At 45.1% G+C, this 23,105-nt stretch overlaps 1 protein-coding gene across 5 annotated transcripts in view; it reads left to right on the plus strand.

Annotated features, from left to right (window-relative positions):
- The window catches only part of mrtfbb (myocardin related transcription factor Bb), a 50,419-nt gene extending 27,884 nt beyond the window's left edge, over nt 1–22,535 (plus strand). For 4 of the 5 annotated variants that reach the window (XM_080725120.1, XM_080725123.1, XM_080725122.1 and 1 more), the window contains 12 exons: nt 1,186–1,241; nt 1,486–1,561; nt 2,902–3,063; nt 3,457–3,677; nt 5,785–5,922; nt 8,116–8,366; nt 9,062–9,215; nt 9,527–10,402; nt 17,630–17,809; nt 18,861–18,983; nt 19,363–19,423; nt 19,551–22,535. In XM_080725120.1, coding sequence (XP_080581246.1) covers nt 1,186–1,241; nt 1,486–1,561; nt 2,902–3,063; nt 3,457–3,677; nt 5,785–5,922; nt 8,116–8,366; nt 9,062–9,215; nt 9,527–10,402; nt 17,630–17,809; nt 18,861–18,983; nt 19,363–19,423; nt 19,551–20,041 — 2,789 coding nt within the window. In that variant the 3' untranslated portion in view covers nt 20,042–22,535. The remainder of the gene's footprint in view (nt 1–1,185; nt 1,242–1,485; nt 1,562–2,901; nt 3,064–3,456; nt 3,678–5,784; nt 5,923–8,115; nt 8,367–9,061; nt 9,216–9,526; nt 10,403–17,629; nt 17,810–18,860; nt 18,984–19,362; nt 19,424–19,550) is intronic. The other variant, XM_080725121.1, reaches the window with a different exon arrangement.
- The last annotated feature ends 570 nt before the right edge of the window (nt 22,536–23,105 follow it).

Genomic DNA, 23,105 nt, shown 5'->3' on the forward strand with positions numbered 1-23,105 from the left:
GTCCATTTGGTTCCATTTGTACACTGTCAGAGTTACAGACTTGTATGGGTCCATTTAGAACCCCCCCAAAGGAACCCACAGAGTCCCTGGAATCCACTTTGAGAAACACTAGAATAACCTAATGAAAAATGCAAAGATGTAACAATTTGGTCCTTGATCCAGACCTTTTATAGCGAACTTTTGTGTGAACGGCACATAGGCTAAAGCTGTCAAGTAATTGCTGTACAGTAAAAAATACAATATTTGCCAAAGACATGTAGTGAAGTAGAAGTATAAAGTGTTGAAAAATGGAAATACTCAAGTAAAAGTTAAAAGTAGTTAAAAGCTCTTCAAAGTTGTACTATTAAGTACAGTACTTGGGTAAATTACTTTCCACCGCTGATTGGAACCTCCCAAGCCTCCACTGAAGCGCTCTGCCACTCCCACACGTATAGGCTAATGGTAGGTACCGGTATGCACCAGGGTTTGGGTGACTAGCAGGAATGTTTTCCTTGCTCCACTGACACACTCCACAGAGCTAAACCCCCCTAGGCTGTGTGTGTGTTTAAAGCAAACAGTGCCTGTCATAGCCGAGGTGACTAATAGGTGAACCAGTCCTTGTCACAAGCAGTGTGAGTGTATCTCTGCTAGATCAAAGTTCAAATCTCTGCTTGGGTCTCACTACTTGAATGACTGAAGCAGACTACATCCTGTTGCTATGAGTTGGCTGCTGCTCTATTAAATACACCCCCTTCTGCTTGAATAATTCGAGGAAGTTACGCGTTCAGCAACCACCAGCAATGAACAGATAGTTCCCAAAATAAACACCATAACGATTTGGTGTGCTCAGTAGAATGTCAGACAGAACATTTCCATCTCCATATTTGTATCTTTTTATGTTTTTTTCATGAACTAATGCCCTATTTATTTTTATAGTTTGTTGTATGTATGACAGTGTCACAAAGTAATAGCCAAACTAAAAGCTCACAACGTCTTGCAGTGCGATGGGTCGTCTGAGTCACCTTTAATGACATGCCCAAAATATGAACGCCAGGTTGAAAGTGGCCAAGTCTGCCTGTGTTTTATAAATATTTAACCGATGAAAGGTACAGTATTAACAAGAGCTTATGACTAAATCATAACTACATTGGATCCACTGGAACACATAGAAACGTATGCATATTTTTTCATTTGTCTTAACCACAGCTCTGAAAACCCCTGCAGCCTTTCATGAGCAGATCCGTAGCCTAGAGAGAGCCAGGGTAAGTAAGACCTCAACCACTCACTTTGCTTACATTGTAGTCCAGTGTTTCTCAAACTTTCACATTTCAAGGTCTCCCTTTTACAGACTTGTATGGGTCAATTTAGGCCTCCCTAAAGGAACCCACAGAGTCCCTGGAATCCACTTTGAGAAACACTGTTGTAGACGTCCAGACTATATTTCTTTACAACTATGCCAACTAAACATTTCATCCTATTTCTTTTATTATTTTAATTTCTTTGCAGACCGGGAACTTCTTGAAGCACAAAATCTGCAGCAGGCCCGAACGCTCTGAGCTTGTTCGTATGCACATCCTGCAAGGTAATAATCATAATCATATTTGACAGTAGCTTTTCATGTACAGATCAAGGGCAGGCAGGTGCATTTTTCCCTCTATTCCCCCTATTTCCGATATGCGTGTCATGACGCGCGACCATCTACAGTATTACTCAGCACCGCTAGCCAGCAGAGGAAGAGGTGTCCTGATAGTTGTGTTTGGGTCTGACTGAGCCTCTACTGTGAGTCACAGTGAGAAAGCTGACTGCGGCTTTAATGCTGCTGCTGCTGCTGGCTGATGATCCCTGCTGTGTGTTTGAATTATCAGAGACCCAGGCAGGGGCGTCACAACTTCACAAGGGTGGGAAAAGTGGGACTGAGTTACTAGGGGCCCAAGGTGGAGGGGCCTTGATTATTTTATATTTTAGCTAATGAAAAATAGCAGATCTACAAGCTTGCAGTGCGGCACTCGATCTGCTATTTTTGAAAAGTCGTGAAAATGTGTGCAAATCTTTGAATATATGTATTTTTTTAAAGTTATACCATGTAACTTTTTTTATAAAACAAATCTTAAAATTGTCCTAACTGTTAAATCGCTAAAGTTTTAGAACCCCCACTCCGTTATTTTCAGCTTCTAAAGCCTTCTCTTTATATGTTTTCTATTATCCCTACCGGGGACCGGTTTTCGCGGAAAAATTGCGTCATCACACTACCGGCCAATCACAGCGAGGGTTATACACTGCCGGCCAATCACAGCGCATCTTGGAGTGGGGTCGCTAGGGCGGCCATATTTGTAGTCTCCCGTGTGTCTCTATACTCGAGTGCACGGTGAAGCATGGGTGAAGGAGTGTATCTCCGGAATGGCTGAACGCACAGCAACCAGGGACCCCTCAAAAGATAGATCTCGGCGAGGTGGAGGCAGATGCGGGGGTGTGAGAACCGAAAAACGGCCGAAAGACGCGGACGCGACCGAGGTTTGCTATAGAGCTACTGATCACAAGTTGAGCAACTTACACAGTATAGCTTTAAGCAAAAATCCTGTAACTCAAATTTTGCTTCTGGGGGGTCCCTGGAACTAAATATTTTGAGATGGGGGTCTGTGGGCCAAATACATATCATTTTGGGGGTCCTTGACATGAAAAAGTGCAAAAGAGCACCGCTGACATAGAAACAAACAAAAAACATTAGAAGGATTTGCACACATTTTCACGATTTTAGTTAAAGCACAAAATAATGCGTAATAATGCGTTCCCAGTCTAAATGGGTTCCTCCCCATAATGTAGAACATTCATGGGGGGCCCGCAGTGAATCCTTGTACCCAGGGCCCAGAATTTGGTGTGACACCCCTGGACCCAGGCAAGTAGCCTCTCTGTGTGTTTTCTCAGAGACCCAGGCGGTAGCCTCTCTGCAGGCCACTCAGATGAGGCTGAAGAGGGCCAGGCTGACTGACGACCTCAATGAGAAGCTGGCACAGCGGCCTGGTCCCATGGAGCTGGTGGTGAAGAACATCCTGCCTGTGGACACTGGCGTCAAGGAGGCCGTCATTGGTAGATAAACCTTTGACATCATTTCATCTTTTTTTAGCCATGAGCAGGGATGGGCAATATTACTCAGGTGAAGGGTGATCACCTTGACTTTTAGGTGATTAGCTATCACCTAAAAATTAGATAACAAGTGGAGGCCATCATAGTCACGGTGAATCACTGTGACAATGATGCCTCTGAAAACAGGGGGCACACTGATTGTGTGCCCCTGTGATTGACAATGTTACTGAGATTCTGTGATTGACAATGTTACTGACACTATCTGAATAGCAATGATGCTCTAAGCAAGATAAAACCAATACAGTAGGCTATACTGACTCATCATCAGAACTTGAAAAAAGAACGAAATTCTAGTCATTCTATTTGATCTAATGGTTTGCGTGACTCTGCTGATAGACAGCAAGGAGAGCCACACAAAGACGCTGGACGTGTACAACTTTGACGAGGACAGCAGCGACGCCTTGTCTCCAGAGCAGCCTGCCAGCCAGGAGTCCCAGAGCTCTGCCTGCACGCCCCCCAGGGAGCTCAGGATGCCCCATCCCCCTGCCACGCCCCCCAGGGAGCTCAGGATGCCCCATCCCCCTGCCACCTCCCCTGGGGGCAACGCCACTGGGCAGGTGGGTCTCCCTGACACGCCCCTTTGCACTACCCCCCTGGGCCCCTGATTCAGCCCGGGAAAAAGAGTTGGAGAGGCCCTAATTTTTTATTTATTTTTTGTTATATTTTTCGTCGTTGTCGGGTGGAAATCTTGTATGTCCAAAACCGTTTGTTTTGTATTTATCATTTCAAAAATGATTTAAACTAGTGAAAACAGCCGATCTATAAGCACACAACGCCTCGCACCGCGAGGCGTTGTGTGCTTGTAGATCTGCTGTTTTCACTACTTTTGTGCAACGGCCTTGTATGATGAAGCAGGGCTTTGCTTTACGAAAACATTTATGAATTTGAAACTTACGAGGTTTCTGCCCGACAGTGACGATTTACTTTGTTGGCCGCCCAGCCCCCAAAAGGGACGAAGGCCGACATTTTATTTTTACTTTTTTCCTAATGGCCGGCTAGGAATGAACCGGCCGTTCGGGAGTTGTCCCGCTTTTCCCAATGGCCAGCACGTCCCTGCCTGTGGTTCTCAACCTGTGGGCCGGTAGTCCCCAAATTATTTTTGGGGGGGGTCCCCAGATGATTAACTTAATGTGAAACATTGTTTTCTCACTCAACAGTACACAAACCAACATAAAGTTTAAGTGTATAGAGGGTTATCTGCACATTTATAAAGTGACAAATTAAACATTGGCCAAATTGTCAAATATTAGAGGCAGAATTTGTGAAAATAGCAGATCTACATAGTTCTGCTATTTTCACAATAGAACCGTGTTATATAAAATGTAATGCCTTAACTCTTAGTGCTCGTCAGGGTCCAGTTCAAGTATGATTATTTTGGGGGTTGTGGCCTTAAAAGGTTGAGAATCTCTGGTGTAGACCACTGTTTCCCTAACAGTGGTTTAATGGGTCGCAAGTGAATAACCCTTTATTTTTGGTTTCCTACATTTTGTTTTTGATTATTATTATTTCAAAAGATTAAAAGCTCTGCTATTTTCACTAGTTTGGGTCCCGGGGAGACATTAAATTTCACCTTTGGGTCTCGTTTGTGAACTTCTGCTGTAGACTGATATCAACTGGATATAGTTTTGCGTCATCAAGCGGGCGGAAACCATGGTCGAAACGAAAAACGCAACTCCTCCAAAATGATTACCCTCGTAATATAGGTCATTAGTAATTTATTGAAACCGCCAAGTTTCTCCAAGTACTTCTTGAAGTTGGAATGTTTTGTTTGGTTGCAGTATATCCATCTTTTAACTGGTAGTGACTGGCGAGACTTGACTAGCTACTCAATTTAACATTCAGGTGAGGGGACAAAAACAAAGAGCTTGCATCTGTTATTTTCAGATATCCATTAGGTCCATTTGATTCCACACTCTTTGAGATATGGGGCTCAGTGGCCTAATAGATGCCAAACTGAGGGTCCTTCAAATGAAAAAGTTTGCGGATCACTGTTATTGCGACCGTAGGTCACAGTTTACCATGAAAACCGGCACATCTTGTCTGCGTATCTCTGTAGGTCACGCCTGACACAGTGGTTCCCCTGACACATCACTGTGACATCACAGGTCTATGGGTTTGTCACTCTGACATCATGCTCTGATGTCACTGTGATGTCAGGGGAACCACTCTAACAGAACGGGATTGCCGCTCTGACATCACGCGCTGGCTTCACTGTGATGTCACACTAACAGAATCCCTTTTATGCCCATATGGAGTTCCCTGATGTCATCAATATTAAGCCCATATCTAACAGGACTTCATATGGGAATGCCCATATATGGAGGCCACATCGGCCACATACTACACTAACAGAATCCATAAATGGCCAAGACAGCCCATATCTGTGTGGCTTATGGGCCACACAGATATCCCAGAGCATATAGGGTCTTACATCATATCTCCACATACAGTACATGGATCTCCATATATGGGTACCAGGGGTCTCCATATATGGGTAACTGGTCCGATATACATCACTGGCCAGATGGGCAAGAATTGGCATGTCTTTTTCTTTTAAAGTTTGGGGTCTTTATATAATTATGTGATTATAGAGCTTGTTTCAGTAAATCATATTTTCTACTCCTGTGTGGGACAATGGGTCATGTGGTGTCTGTGTTGCTGCAGCCGTCGCCTCCCGCGTCCCAGTGCACTTCAGACGCATTCAGCCTCACCAAGGAGCAGCAGAGCACCTGTCTGGCAAGCACAGCTCAAGCCAACACCACGGTGGCCACCACCACCACGTCAGGGCCCGTCCTTATAAAGGTGAATACGCTGAAAAGTTATTGATTTCCTTTGGTGCAGAATAATAACCTCCACCGTGCTTTCAAGTTTGAATACAAAAGCCACTTATATGAATCCTTTCTCAACACAATGTATACACAGACATATACATACATACATACATATCGTCGTTGTCGGGGGGAAACCTTGTATGTCCAAAACGGTTCATTTTTTTATTATCGTTTGAAAAAACGTGTTAAAGTAGTGAAAATAGACAATCTACAAGCGCACAGCGCCTCGCAGTGCGAGGCGTTGTACGTTTGTAGATCTGCTATTTTCACTACTTGTGCCACACTCTTATATTTACGAAAGAACATACCATTTTTTGAAACTCAGAGATACAAGGTTTCTGCCAGACAGTGACGATATGGCACTGTATTTGACTCTATCGCTTTTATTTTCTTTATACGTCCACCGCGAATGGAATGAGAGATAAGACACTGGAGCTGCATTGTGTCATACTGAACGGCCCATCGGTCTATAGGGGCGAGTCAGGATCCAGTTTTATCCAGCCGTATCCCAGTGCAGTTCAAAGAACTAGACTAAGTTTAAAGGAGTTTCTCAAATCCAGGGGCTTAAAGCTGCCATGCCGCGTTTAGTCTTCAATTAGAGTCAAATGACAGACCGGGCCTCCATGTTGTTCAGGCCGTGTAAAACGTAAGCCAAAAATCAAAAGGAAGGGAGTAAGGCAATAACTTGTGCATTTATCATAATCCTGTTACCCTCGGAGCATATGGCAAGCTCTCTCACTCCCTTGGTGAAGGGGTGGGAGGGGAGGGGGGAGGTTTAGATCAGGGTGCAACACATTTGTGGCTATGTGCTTGCATAAACCCACTTGAATTGAATCATGGATGTTTTCATGGCTCGGACCTGCTTTTCATGTGCCAAGCCATTTTCATGTGTATCCTGTAATTCGAGGTTGCGGAACAATAACGGCCACATCGTGTCCAGTTCCATTCCCTATTTCCACATCCTGTCTTTCTCCGCTGGGCGTTAAAACAATGTCCCACCTATTCCCGTGGAATGATGAAAGAACAGAGTTTCAGCGGCAGGTCTCGCTGTGTGCTGCTGTGTGGCCCGGCCCGTCCACTTGATACAGTGATGTCTGGAAAGTCAGTCAGGAAGTTCTCCCACGCCAGTGGTTCCTACGCCAGTGGTTTTCTAACTTTTTGGCACGCGAAAAGGACAAGACAAAATCTCATGTACTCATAGCGAATATAGCCGATCTACAAGCCAGTGTTGTTTTTGACAGCAAATTTTGATTTAGTTTTAGTCATAGTCTTTTGAATAAAATTTAATTTAGTTTTAGTCATAATTGTGTCACCTGAAAAGTTTTAGTTTTAGTCTAATTTTAGTCGACTAAATATCATAAGATTTTAGGCGACTGAATCTACAGTTGATTTAGTCAACTGAAATGTATTTTGGCAGGCCTTGATGGCATCATAATGACTGATTTTACACTTGATTGCGTGCTGAAAATAGCCGATCTACAAGCTCACAACTGCGACGCGTTGTGAGCTTGTAGATCTGCTATTTTCAGCATGCAACACCTGAGAGCAACCAACATAAAATGACTCTCTCCTCCACTAGTCCCTCCCTAACGTTTTAGTCTAGTTTTTATTCTGTTGACGAAATTGTCAATATATTTAGTCATCACAGCTTAGTTTTTATTTTGTTTTTATTTAGTTTTCGTCCGTGAAAAAAAACGCAGTCGACAAAAAGATTTCGTCATAGTTTTAGTCGACAAAATAAACACTGCTACAAGCTCACAGCCTGTCACAATATGATGCGTTGCACAAGATGTGCTATTTTCACAACATTTTAACATTTATGCTGTATAAATATATATACAAATAATTCCAATGTTTTTGCCTTTAATGACATGACCAAAATATTGATGCCAGGCTGAAAGTAGTTCAAATATACAGTGTGTGTGTGTATATATATATATATATATATATATATATACATAGTATATTTTTTAAGGGTACACAGTACTCATATAGTATGTTTGTACAGTATATTGCTATAATAATATGTGGCTGTCCAAAGAATCCCAAGGCACACTTGTCTCATGGCACATCAGTGTGGAGAACCACTGCCCTACACGTACTTTACAGATGGACAGCTAAGGTTTGACTTGCCCCTTCCTTCCCCCTGTGTTGTTCTCCACAGCAGAGCCAGCCCAAGACCCCCGGTGACAAGAACCGCAGCAAGAAGAGCAAAGAGCCCAAACCGCGGGTGAAGAAACTCAAGTACCATCAATACATCCCCCCTGACCAGAAGCAGGAGCTCACTGAGCTGCCCATGGACTCTGCCTATGCCTGCCTCTTGCAACAGCAACAGCAGTTCCTGCAGCTGCAGATCCTGAGCCAGCAACAGCAGCAGCACTTCAGCTACCAGGCCATCCTGCCTGCTCCACTGAAGTAAGTAGTCTTGGGGGGGAACATTCACTGAAAGTAGCAGTTGTGAGCATGTAGATCAGTGGTTCTCAACCTGTGGGTTCGGCACCCCCAGGGGGGGTTCCCAAATCATTTTGAGGGGTCCCCAGATGACTAGCTTAATGTGCAACATAGTTTTCTCTCTCAACAGTAAACAGACCATACATAAAGTTTGAGTGTATAGATAGAGGGTACATGCACATTTCTATTTTAATACCTCCAAAATGACTACATAACATTAGAGGCAGAAATTGTGAAAATAGCCGATCTACATGCTCACAATGCCTCGCAACACGAGGCGGTGTGAGCATCTGCTATTTTCACAGTGTTATTCAAAATGTAATCTCTCGAGACAGTCTCAGAGTCGCTACGCTTCTGAGGAAGAGACAGGCGAGTTGGGCGTCGCCCTTGCTTTGATGATGTGGTTCCCAGATTGTTCAAAATGTAATGCCTCAACTCTTAGTGCTCATCAGAAAAGGTTGAGAACCTCTGTATTAGATTAGTAAGTATAATAGGGTTTAAGTGGTTAAGTATTTTTCTTTTTCTTCTTTTTTTGCATTTTCCACCTCATCCGTTTTTTCCACATTGTCCTGTCTTCTGATTATGAAACATTGCCACGTGCTGTACAAGAATGTCTCTCATCTCCGCTCCCTAATTCTTCTTGTCTGTTTATATGACAGATCATCAGACACCGACAGTCAGAACAGCTGTCCCCAAGTGGCTCTGAATGCAAATGGTCTTTCCACATCGCATGTGATTTCCCTGCCCGCTGCCGCTCCAGTGAGACCCAACTGCAAGCCAGATCATTTACCCGCCAATCTGGAAGAGAAGAAGGTTAGCCCTCACTGCTAATAGTTTGCCTATACTTTCAATATATACCACATAAATCCTAGCGTTCCTATTCTGGGCATGTCATGATAGGCAAACATTCTGCAAAGATAATATGTGAACATTCGCCAAAAAATAGCACAAATATATACTGTACACTGTAGCTCAGAACATGTTGCAATGAAACCTTTTTCAAAATAAAAGCTACTTTTACCTAAGACATTTTGTGTAGAGGAAAAACAGGATACTATAAAACGTATAGACCCCTGTAGGACCTTATATGATTTTATAACAACGTGTTATCCCTGTCCCCACAGGTGGCTGAGCTGAAATTGGAGCTGAAACGCAGAGGCCTGCCTGTGTCCGGCACCAAGACAGATCTGATAGAGAGGCTTAAGTCTTATCAGGAGAACTTTAACATCCCGCCTGCCAGTGCCATGGACATGACAGCCACCACCGTGCCCCCGCAGTCTGAGAGCATAAACTCAAGTCCCCCCGTTTCCCCCGTAGCCTCCAAGGTGTCCGGCCTCGGCATAGAGGAAAGCGGCGTGGCTGGCGGTCTGTCCCCGTCCCCGGCCACGTCCGGGAGCTCCCCGCAAAGACCCCCGCGAGAGGAGAGCCCCACACAGAGCAGGCCCTCTGAGAAGGACAAGCGCTTGCACGAGAAGGAGCTTCAGATCGAGGAGTTGAGGCGCAAGCTGGAGCAGGAACAGAGGCTGGTGGAGGAACTGAGAATGCAACTGGAGGTGGAGAAACGGAACCAGCAAGGAGAGTCTCCACCCCTGCCCAGCCCTCCTGATCCCGTCCAGGTCAAAGCGGAAAACGAGTCTCCCCCGAACTGCACAGGATCCCGTAGTCCTTCTTCCGGTCTGCCCATGGTTATCAAACAGGACCCGGATCAGAGCCAGTTAGCAGCAACCGCCACCTATCAGTTCATGATCGGCCACCCACAGGTGAACCAGGCCCTGGGGCAGCCTGAGCCTCGGCTCGCGGAGCAGCCTGGGACTCAGGTCCTCCTGCCTGTGTCCATGGCTGCCCCTGCAGCAGTCACCGTACAGCTCCCAGACAGTAGCACTGAGTTACAGCCTTCAGTCCCAGAGCTCCTCCAGAGCCCTGGACCGGGGCTACAGAAAACAGAGGCCTCAGCGGCGCTGCAGAAACATTGTACCGCTCACACACAGCCCATGACACAGGTAAAAACTAAAAACGACGACATGTTCAGGTTTACATTTTTGGAGCTGTGTGAAGCACAGGCTCCCTATACGTGGCTGTGTGGGTCTGTGTGTGTGTCTGTGTGTGTGTCTGTGTGTGTGTCTGTGTGTATGTAGCCTGAACTTCCTAAACTTCGGCACGCCACTAGTCCCACAGTTTTGCCACCACACACTCGCGCCATATGTCAAATCGACCGGCTTACTCGGAAATCGTGGGCTATTACTTTCCTAAGAGAAAGGTTCTATAGTTTAATTGATATTAATTTATTAGTGAATTAATTTTCCCCATTGACTTATAATGGGAATTGCAAAAACTCACATTCAATTATTTGTCTCTCGCAAACCATAGGGGCTAGAGTTTCAAGACTTGGAGAGGAGGTTCATAATGATTTCAAGGATTAAATAAAAAATAATTGTGTCATTTGGCCGCATGGTGGCGCCATAACACCCCACTTTACGTTTTGGCCTGTAACTCTTGAACCGTAGGTCGGAAAATTAAAAATATTTTTTCCCTGGATTCCTTGGGTCATGACGCATCTCCCCATATAGGCCACGCCCATTTGCGCCATGATAGATTTTCCGCCATCTTGAATTTTCTCCAAAACACACTTTTTGCTCCTTTTCCTACATATTTTCTTCAAATGTCACAAAAATCGGTACACATGATCCACACACACACACACACACACACACACACACACACACACACACACACACACACACAGCTCCACTTCACACGGGTGTGATTTTTTGTAGTTGAATGAACTATTTTAAAAACGGGTTAAAGTAGTGAAAATAGCTGTGGGAATCTTAAGGGAATTCAGTGTAGCATCAAGGAGTAAAATGTAATGATACCCTGCCACGCCTTGTTGTGGGCAATCAACAGGGTCTTGTTATCGTTCCTGTTGAGTGTGAACAAAATAACTTCAAAACGGGCAGCCACATTTTCATGAAACCTGGTTGGTGATTGCGACCGTAGGTCGCACTTACTATAGCTAGCTCCACCAGGTGTCCGTCCGTCCGTCAGTCCGTCCGTCACACTTTTGCCCTGCTCATATCTCCGCAACCGTTGCCCCGATCCATGCCAAAATTTCCACACAAACTCCTTGCCTGCCAAACTACAACCTCCAAGGACCCCCGGAGTTCCAGGGACCCCCAGGTCCCTGGGGGACCCCCAGGTGTAAAAACCAGGTGTAAAAAAATAACCACATACACGTCACACTTTCCCCCTACTCATATCTCGGCCACCGTTGGCCCGATCCATGCAAAAATTTCCACACAAACACCTTGCCTGGCAAACTACAACCTCCAAGGACCCCCGGAGCTCCAGGGACCCCCAGGTCCCTGGGGGACCCCCAAGTGTAAAAAATTAGCACTTGTGCAAAAATTACCAAATGACCACTCCAACGGGGCTGCTCACGGGGAATTCCCGGGGACCACCGACTCCTGGTGCTCCAGAACGGATGCAAAAGTGGTCGCGCCCCCAGTGGAGGACCCCCTGCCACTGCAGCGCACATAAAATGCCGTAACTTGGGCTAGGAGCGACCGGGAGAGCCGGGGCCGGTACCTATTCGCCCGCCTCGGCGGCGCGGAGACCCCACCCCTCATTTCTCACATGGCCCTCTAGCGCCACCATGAGGCCGATTCTTGCAAAACACATTTTTGGCCACTGCTCCTACAATTTTGCCCCTAAAATCACTCAAATCGGTACACAGTATGTCTACACTCATGTCATCAACATGGATGTGTATACATGTGACCTACGGTCGCTTATCTCCCGATTAGGGAGTCTTACTGGTCAATATAACCTGTCCCCAAAAGTTGATAAATATTTTGACTTGAAAGTCTAGGGTGAAGGGTCATGGTCACATTCAAGGTCAAAATCAAATCAAAAGTTCAAATGAAACTTGGAATGATCCGCACGGGCTGCCATGGATAACCTTTCAAGTTCATAATCAATATCACGGTCAAAATTATTGTTGTTGTTTACATCTCAGGAATGAGATACACTGTGAAACAAGAGATGGTGTTTGTGTCTGTGTGCATGCGTGTGTGTGTGTGTGTGCGTGCGTGCGTGCGTGTGTGTGTGTGTGTGTGTGTGCGTGCGTGCGTGCGTGTGCATGTGTTTCATTACATCTAACTTATTTACACCTGGTCTGCTGTATAATTTACTATAGACGTCGCTCAAACAAACAAACATTTCTCCATCGTCGCGTCTCCCTGGCATCTTTGACACACTATCCCTTTGTTACCACGGTGATGGCAGCCACAGGCTGGCTGATGAATTCCTCCTCTAATCACATCAGTGACAGACAGACAGCTCAGCTTACTGCAGCAGGTGCAGAGAGAGGAGACAGCAGCCCCCTGTAGATCAGTGGTTCTCAACCTTTTCAGGACGCGACCCCCAATATAATCACATTTTAACTGGGGAGTAGGGGTCGACCGATATGGGATTTTCATGTTCGATATCGATAAGTCGTGATCAAAGAGGCCGATAACCGATATTAAGAACCGATATGCATCTTTAGTAAAAAAAAAAAAATCTCCAAAATAGTGGTTAAAGTGGTTAATGAATTTATATATTTTTCCCATCCTAAATGTTCTAGAGGCTCACATCTAGTCGCTGCATCACCCTAGAATATAGGCTATATACTAGCCTAATATTTGTCATTATTTAACACATTTATTATTGTTTTTTTATAGCAGCTGGTGAAATTGGCAAAGATCTATTATCTATTTATCATTTATCTATTATCTATCACCTATTTATCTATTTGTATTGAGTTGAAATAAGTTACAATGAGTTTCAAAAATGAAAATTCTACTTCAGCCTTTCTGCCCTCATCAAGAGACGCTGTACAGCTGTGTGGAATGCGGCCTTGATTGCCGGTCCATTCAACTACTTTGAAATTTTGACCTGACCTATTCACACACACACACACACACACACACACACACACAATCAGTCACCAAGATGCACAATTAGTAAAAAAGATATCGACATTTTTCGATATTAATAAATGTTATGAATATCGCGTTCGATTATCGCCCGTTTCGATAATCGGTCGATCCCTAGGGGACCCCCCAACCTGACAAGCACTAAGAGTTGAGGCATTACATTGTGTATAACACGGTTCCATTGTGAAAATAGCCGATCTACATGCTCACAACGCCTCGCGCACAACGCCTCGCGTTGCGAGGCGTTGTGAGCATGTAGATCGGCTATTTTCACAATTTCTGCCTCTAATGTTTGACAATTTGGCCAATGTTTCATTTGTCATTTTAGAGGTATTGAAAAGTCCTTAAATTGTCACTTTAGAAATGTGCATAATACCCTCTATACACTTAAACTTTATGTTGGTGTGTTTACTGTTGAGAGAGAAAACAATGTTTCACATTAGGTTAATCATCTGGGGACCCCCCACAATAATTTGGGGACCCCCCTGGGGGTCCCGACCCACAGGTTGAGAACCATCGCTGTAGATCACCCTCCAGTGGTGGAGAGTAACCAAGTACAAATACTCAAGTACTTTACTTCTGTAGAATTTAGTGGTAACTTTACTTCACTGTATCAAGTATTTCCATGTTTGAATACTCCACATAACCTGCACAAACTGTCAGTCTGTCTGTCTGTCTGTCTGTCCGTCTGTCTGTCACACCTCACACGTCACACTATTGCGCTGCTCATATCTCCGCAACCGTTGCCCCGATCCATGCCAAATTTTGCACACACGCTCCTTGCCTGCCAAACTACAACCTCCAAGGACCCCCGGAGCTCCAGGGACCCCCAGGTCCCTGGGGGACCCCCAGATGTAAAAAATGACCAAATGTGCAAAAATGACCAAATGACCACCCCAACGGGGCTGCTCACGGGGAATTCCCGGGGACCACCGACTCCTGGTGCTCCAGAACGGATGCAAAAGTGGTGGCGCCCCCAGTGGAGGACCCCCTCCACTGCAGCTCACATAAAATGCCGTAACTCGGGCTAGGAGGGTCCGGGAGAGCCGGGGCCGGTACCTATTCGTCCGCCAAGGCAACGCGGACACCCCACCCCTCATTTCTCACATGGCCCTCTTCTAGCGCCACCATGAGGCCGATTTTTAAAACACATTTTTGGACACTGCTCCTACAGTTTTTGCCCTAAAATCACGCAAATCGCTACACAGTATGTCTACACTCATCCCATCACCATGAATCTGTCCCATATAGCGCCACCTTCAGGCCGATTTTTAAAAACACATTTTTGGACACTGCTCCTACAGATCAGGAAGATCTTGGAAAAACACATTTTTGCCCTATTTGTGGAGATAAGCGACCTACGGTCGCTTATCTCCCGATTAGGGAGTCTTACTGGTGTTATACTTGGGCTATTTGAAAATAGCTGATCTACAACTATTTTCAAAACATTTAGACACATTTTGAAACTTTAGGTTCATTAGTCCGAAGGTTCATTAGTCCTAATTTATATGCCTAACTCTAACCCTAACCTCAGTAACCCTAACTAAATTCGGACTTATGAACCTTCGGACTAATGAACCTTCGGACTTATGGGCAGTCCCCTTGAATACAGGGTTGTGACTTGTAACAGTCCATTTCTAGAATGTGGTACAAAAAAAAAACACTTGTTCCACCACTGTGACCCTCTGCACTCTGCTCAAGTACCCAACAGCCAACCAGTCACAGTTAGCAACCGCATCTGCAGCTCGACCTGGGACACACACCGCAGAAGGTGGTCGTTGGGATAGGATACCCACCTGTTCATCTTGTTCCAAACGCGGTTCTATGCAGGGTCATGCTGGGCCCCTGATTCATTCCGGAAAAAAGAGTTGGAGAGGCCCTCATTGCACGCTAGAGAGATCTCTCTCTATAGCGCTGCTGCTACTCAAAGATTTGCCATTTCAGATCATGACAAGTGACAAGCCAGTGGGCCAATTACATGAATTAGGCCTATATTTCGTTGTTGTCGGGTGGAAACCTTGTATGTCCAAAACCGTTTGTGTTTTGTATTTATCATTTAAGCCGATCTACAAGCCGATCTGCTGTTTTTTTTCTGCTGTTTTAACTACTTTTGTGCAAACAGTTAAATTTTTACTTTTGTGCAAACAGTTTAATTTTTTCCTAATGGCCCGGCCTGGACCGGCCGAGAATGAACCGGCCGTTCGGGAGTTGTCCCGCTTTTCCCAATGGCCAGCACGTCCCTGGTGCGTTATTGGAAAGGACACCCGGGCTCCAGGGAAACCCCGCCCACCGAAGCTTTTGATTGGCTGAAGCGGAGCTAGGGAGCGCTCAATTGTAGTCGCTTGGACAGGGCGTTTATCGTGGGCTTGCCCAGGCCTTACGGCCTGGGCAAAAATATAACGATTGCATTCACCACGGCTTCGTAACTCGCGCGGCGCTCCGCCGGCCGCGCGGCCCTGGCCCGCTCTTCGCGGCCACTCGCGCCTGCGGCGCTCGGGGGCGAAGAGCAGGACCAAGGTCCGCTGGCCTTCGCGCCGCTTGCAGTGTCGTGGACAATCGAGCGGCTCCGTCTGGAGCCCGGGTGTCATTTCCAATAACGCGTCCCTGGTTCTATGACTTTCTGATCAGAGCCTACTTTGATAAGGAATTTTAACATCGACAAATTCACTGAGGGAGCAAAACAGGCGTTCTCCCATGTCTCCAGACCCATTGGCCACGACTCCCATCTGCTTACTGATGCTCCGCTGCAACCAATGCCTTTGTTTGTTGTCCTCCCGGAAGCAAAGAGTTTACGTGACAGAATAGTTTATTGTTTCCACAGAGAGGGAGGACGAGTGTTTGTAACTATCACTTCCTCACAAAGGCTCTTTTCCATAAAATAAGCAAAACGCGCCTGGTTCTGGTTATGTTGTAAACCGAACTTTAGAGAAAACTGCTGCGCCCTTGTTTGTCCTTTGTCTTGGTTTAACTGCAGGTGTGGAGGTCGGGAGGAAATGAAGGAAGGCTGGTAGAGGACTCGCTCACTGCATATATACTTAAGGAATACTCCTTAGACTGAGACTTAAATATCATTTCTTTTATTTTTAGCCCATAGTGTTCAGGTGCTCAGTGCAAAAATTAAAAAAAGCAAACGTTTCGGTCCTGGGACCTTCGTCAGTGCTTTACATATGTTGTAAACTGTAAACAAAAAAAAAAAATCACAGAACTTCACAGAGTTGTGAAAGATCTCAGGGGGGCGCCTTTCCACTGGCAAAGAACCGGGTTCAGGTTCTATTCTTTCTCCCGCCTATGGGATGAACCAGAGGTGAGCTTTTGAGCATTTCCACCGAGAACCGAGTTGGTTTCCGAACCTTAAAAGTTGGTTGGGAACGGGAATCACAAAATCCTTGGTTCCTCTGGTTCTTCAGTCTGGTGGATACGCAGGCCGGTTCACGGCCGGTTCGCAAAGAACGACCCAAGGTTCCAAGAAAGGTGACCGGCACTGGTTCTTGAACCAAGGTCCTTTTGGTGGAAAAAGGCCCCAGGTTATGGAAGGTTCTGTGTTAACCTTCTAGTCAAAAAGAACCACAGGAGATGATTCAACAGCATCAGTTAGATTTTAACCCATTCAGAACGGGTACACATTATTGTGTATCATTATTTTATGCTTTAATTATTGAAAAATAGCAGATATACAAGCTCACAGCGCGGCACCGAGTGCCGCGCTGCGAGCTTGTAGATCTGCTATTTTTGAAAAATCGTGAAAATTAGAATTTTGACCCGATTCTATAAGTGTATTTTGAATCCTTCTAAGGATTATTTTTGAAAAACCCTATGTTTCTATGTCAGCAATCTGGCCAGCCATCGTCAAAGAAAAGGTCCTTTTCACTTAACTGGAGCTCAGTTAGTCTGTTCTTGAGAGACTACTATGTCAGTGGTTCTCAAACTTTTTCACGTGAAGGACCCCCAAAATTATATGTATTTGGCCACGGACCCCCATCTCAAAATATTTAGTTCCAGGGACCCCCCCAGAAGCAAAGTTTGAGTTACAAACGTTCGCTTTGAAAATACACATATTCAAAGATTTGCACACATTTTCACGACTTTTTCAAAAAATAGCAGATCTACAAGCTGGCAGCGCGGCACTCGGGCACTCGGTGCCGCGCTGTGAGCTTGTATATCTGCTATTTTTCACTGGTTAAAGCATTCAATAATTCTAGGCCTATACATGCATGTCCCTGTGATGACTTCTCCTTTATTATGGCTCCACAGACAGGCCTGCTGAGCAACTCTCCAGGCTCGGGTTTCCCATTCAGAGCAGATCAGAGTCAAACCACAGGAGACGCTCCACCACCACCGCAGCATTTGCTCAGCAACTTCCTAGGAAGTGGCTCCTCCTCCCCTGGAAGGTCCCACTCTACCCCAGCTGTGTCCAAAGCTCCCGCACACAAGGTGGGTGGACGATTATGATTATCCTGCTAATATACAAATAATCAGGGGCGTCACAAGGGGTAGGAAAGTGGGACTGAGTTACTAGGGCCCAAGGTGGAGGGGCCCTAGTAACTTTAGCTATTGAAAAATAGCAGATATACAAGCTCACAGCGCGGCACCGAGTGCCGCGCTGCGAGCTTGTAGATCTGCTATTTTTTTTAAAGTCGTGAAAATGTGTGCAAATCTTTGAATATGTATTTTTTGCTTCCGGGGGGGGGGGGGGGGGGGGGGTCCCTGGAACTAAATATTTTGAGATGGGGGTCCGTGGCCAAATTCATATCATTTTGGGGGTCCTTCACATGAAAAGGTTTGAGCATCACTGACATGGAAACATGGGTTTCTTGCACACATTTTCAAAAATTTTCAAAAATAGCAGATCTACAAGCTTGCAGCCGCACTGTGTATATCTGCTATTTTTCAATAGTTAACATTCATGGGGGGCCCACAGTGAATCCTTGTACCCAGGGCCCAGAATTTGGTGTGACGCCCATGGAAATAATATTCTTGCTGTTGGGCAGAATCCTTGTATGTCCAAAACAGTCACTTTTCAGGAAATGGGGGAAGAAAAACTGTGTTCCAATGGAGAAACATTTATTTATTATTTAGTCACAAGCTCTTGTTAATTTATCTAAATAAATTGCAGATTTACCAGCTCACAAGGTTCAAGTTACGTCTTTTGTACAGGTGCATAAGAGTAAAACGTATTTTTGTTCGGCTTCCTTAAGACAATGCAGTGGTATCTTACAATACAGTATGTATGTATGTATGTAATCCGCGTATCTCGAGAACCGTTCAAAAACAACCCATCTAAAGATAAAATAATAAGTAATAATGACGTAGGAAAGAAAGAGAGTGCAAAAGGCAAAAGAGCAAAGAGAATGAAAAAAGCATCCACAGCTGTACATGTGCATAAAGTTTGGTATATTGTATACACCAATGGCATTATTTCTTATCTGTTATAGCTTGTTATCGAATAAACACTGCTATTCACACATTTCTGCTATTCAACCAGTGCCTCGGTCCCTGCCAGCCAATGTTGATTCCGAAATTTGCAAACCATGGTTCCAAAAGCAAGGATCCACCCTGTTACGAGGAAGCTGTTAAACAGACACGCAGCATGCAGATCGCAGTTCAGGTAAAAAAACACAATAAATACACATTAAAAGAAATCAGAATTATACACCATACATTTTATACTTTTGAAAACTTGTGAAATGGGACATTCTGCATAATGGTACTTTTGGTACTTAAAGTATATTTTGATACCAATACTTTTGCACTTTTACTCAAGTACATTTTGATTACCAGACTTTTTCTTGTAAGAGTGTTTCTACATTGCTGTATTGATACTTTTACTTTACTCCCTATTTTGTCATGATATTGTAAAAGTGTGTTTGTGAGTGCGTGCACGTACATGTGTGTGTGGGTCTCAGCTTTTATCAGATATAAGAAAGCGGGGTAGTCACTCAAACTTGTATTCGCTCAAACATTTCGGTTTCTTTCCTCCATGTCAGGTTCCCAGTGCAGCCAGCCAGCACATGGACGACTTGTTTGACGTGTTGATTGAGAGCGGGGGTGAGAAACATACCCTTCTTCTTAAAGCTGGATTAGTCCATTTCGGATACACCAGAAAAGTATCCTCCTCTATATATCCATTTCTCACACACAGCCTCACGTTCTGACAACAATGTTCTTTTCACAGAGATCTCGCCGTTCGCAAAACCCGACCTGCCTTCCTTGGACAGGCTCCTCCCTGTGACGGCCAGCGTGACCACCCTGCCCATCAACACCGTCCTGTCCCGCCCCCCGCCCCAGATACAGGTGGCCCAGTTGCCCGTTCCCGCCGCGCTCAACCGCCCGCAGAGCTTGGCCGCCCTGGCCGCCGACGGTCCGCTGGGCACCCTGCTGGCGGCCTCGTTGGCGGGCGACGAGGAGCCGCGGACACTCAGGCTGATGGAGGAGCTGCTGGAACATCCCAGCTCCCCCATGGACTACACCTCGCCCTCCTCCTCCTCCTCCTGCTCCTCCTTCCACCTGCAGAGCAACAACCTGGACAACATGGAGTGGCTGGACCTCACTCTGCCCGCCGCCCCCGGGGAGCTCAACCCCCTGGGCGTTTCGTCCTCCTCGGTCAGCGGGGTCTTCTCCGAGGACTTCCTGGACTCTCACGAGCTGCAGCTGAGCTGGGATTGAGGAGCTTTCGGTGTGGGAGCGTTAGCCGCCCCCATCACGCTATTTCAGAAACGGACACCTTATCCGAAAACTTTGGAACGCTCACTTTTCTTCTCGATGTCGAGGTGAGAGAACGTTTGCACAGTGCTGTTCTTCTCTGTACATATTGTTTGGTTGTGATCGAATCCTCTCAGAGGTAGCGATGTTCTCCCCTTTGAAGAGGAAGAAAAGATGTGGGGGATCTTGTCCCTGGTTATAATGGTGCATTGTGGGGCAAGTTTGAAAAGGGTCCAGGGTGGATTCAGTTAGGTTCAACCTAAACCATTTGTCTGTTTGCTCTTTGCCTTCTGATCACAATGAATGTAGAATGTTGACGATGGGAACTCCTGATTTGAGCAAACCTTAGGATGAGGAAATATTAGTATTATCTTTTCAAAAGCCTGCACCTCAAACTAGATTCTCCAGTTCCACATTTTCTAGTCTTCCTGTCACCACAATTTTTTTTCTTTCTTTTTTAGTTATGTTTTTGGGCTTTTTATGCCTTTATTGATAGGAAAGTAGACTGACAGGAAATGGTGAAAGAGGTGGGGAGTGACACGCAGCCAAGGTAGTCGGGATCGGGAATCAAACCAGCGACATGCACGCTGTCAGGCTACACTAGGACTATGTGGTATGCGTCTGGACCGGTAGGGCCAGCGGGCACCCGACACACACAGTTCTTTTTTCTTTTACTTTTTTAATGTTTTGTTGTATGATGCGTTGCAAAATGTGTGTGTGTTGTTTTTATAGATAGATATCTTAATTTAATAATGTTCTACAGAGAACACTGACCTTTGTGTGAAAGTAGAAAGAGGATTAAACATAACTGTCTGTAAAGCCATAACTTTTGGTAGACAGAAGTGAAGATGGCCCGTCTTCTGCCTCTTCCAGGTTGTGAACCGTGCGTAAAAAGTCTCACACAACTTCATTTGCAAGAGCAAACCAGAGTGACATCATCATACTGCTGGCTGTCTGCTGGCCATTGAGTTTGTTTACAAAACTTAATTTGTTATTGCTATTGTGCCCACAGGCCACATTGTATATGCTTGCGTGCCTTGGTGGATTTCAAACGTGGTCCAGAGAGCATTTCTCCCAATCTACAAGTCAGTAGAATTTTGTATGTGTTTGTTAGATAAGAGCATGGGCAAATATGTGACTTCACTGTGAAATTCTGGACTGTCCCAAGTGAATTAAATATTGCGTGTTTGTTTTGACGGCTGAGGTTTAGCCAGAGAATATTTCCCTGACATTATCGTCATCACGATGGAAAATGTGTGAGAGCATGAGATAGTGACTCCAGATTATTGTGTTCTTTCATCTTTGTCACTTTAAGTGGGGAGTTGCTATTTATGGCCACAATAATTCTTGTTTACATTGCTTTACACGTCAACATTATTTCAGTCTAACCTTTAGTCTAAAGTGTCCTGCTATGATCAAGTTTAAATAGCAGATTGTGATCTCTGTTTATTGTAGCAATACTGCAAACCAATAGAAACACCCTACCAAAGTGTAAAACTGAAGAAGAATCGTCCCCTGGTTAATATCATTTTAATAGCTTATAGCCAGGCATGAGGCATCCATTGCATATTGGACTAGTGTGGTGTTACAGGGACATCTACTGGCCAAACAACAATTGAGTCAACTTGAACAACCAGTGCTTATGGTCAGACCTGACTGACTGACTGACTGACTGACTGACTGACTGACTGACTGTTTGTTTGTTTTTAAGCAAGGATGACTTTTGACCTTAAGAAGGGAACATTTTCTATTAACCAGCAGAATAACAATACTTTTCTTTATTGTTCCCTCAGGGATATTCATCTTCTCAGCTAAATAACATTTTGATAAACGTAAACAGACTAGTTTCAGAGTCCTCGTGCACAATAACACAGAACATGGTGCACTAAGCACAGCAGGAAGAAAAGATGGCATGATGGACTTTCTTTGGAGACATTTCAATATACCTCTTTGGCTGAGATATATCTCTTATGCTAGAAACATTTCCTGCAATGTTCATTTCACACAGGAGGTGGCAGTAAAGGGACATATTTAATTGCCCATGAAAACACCCCTTGGTAAATGGTGCATTTATATAGCGCCTTCCAGAGATTGTGCATTACATTCATCCATGGCAGAGAAAACCATTCAAGGCACCAACCTGCTCATCGGGAGCAATTAGTGGTTCAGGGTCTTGCTCAAGGACACTTCGACAGTAACTCTGGGGGAGCCTGGGATCAAACTGGGAACCTTCGGGTTCCGGTTGCCAAACGGCCACTCTACCCCTGATCCACTGCTGCCCCACCTTGCCTTAAATAGAGTAGCCTCCCTGGTGGAATGAGGCATTTATATGTATTAGTGTTTAAATTCACTACCAATGTTATGCCACCCTTTGAAAGGGACTGTGTGCTGGAATCAGAAATAAATGTATTTTTTTTAATATGTTAGTTTAACTCCCTTTGACGTTGTTTCAATGCATTCTGTAGTTAGTATGCCCAATGTTTTGCACATTGTGTACATATTTCATGTGTCGTACATTTTATACAAATGTAGCTTATCTTTAGCTTTCTTTCTTTTTGTTATACCAAGGGCTATTTGGGAATTTCCCAAGTGTATTCTGATGAGATGCAGTGTCTGTCATTTAAAAAGGAGATGCAACACATGAGACTTTTGCAGTTGGTGTTGTATTTATTGAATGTAAAGTTTGTTCCTGCTATAGCCACAAGGATCGAAAAGATCATTCTGGGATGAACCACTCTATGTGAAGCTGCATCGTGCAATGTTTTCCATTGTCACAAGTTCTGAAAATACTATGGGCTGTATGAAGTGGCGCACCATGCTGTTGTTTTCTCTACTTTTCCCCTTGCCGAGCCATGAGGACCATAGGGCAGGAGCCCATCTCTTGTTTCTGTAGCGTGAGGCAGCTTGATGTACATGCACACCACCTGGACAAGCAGGGAGGCACTGGGTCCCATTTTTAGATTATTTGGTATGGTATGACCCAGCCGGAGATCGAACCCAGACCTCCAAGTCTCAGGGCGGACACTCT

Source organism: Nannobrachium achirus (genome assembly GCF_963921795.1).
Source record: "Nannobrachium achirus genome assembly, chromosome: 4".
Classification (NCBI taxonomy): Eukaryota; Metazoa; Chordata; class Actinopteri; order Myctophiformes; family Myctophidae; genus Nannobrachium; species Nannobrachium achirus.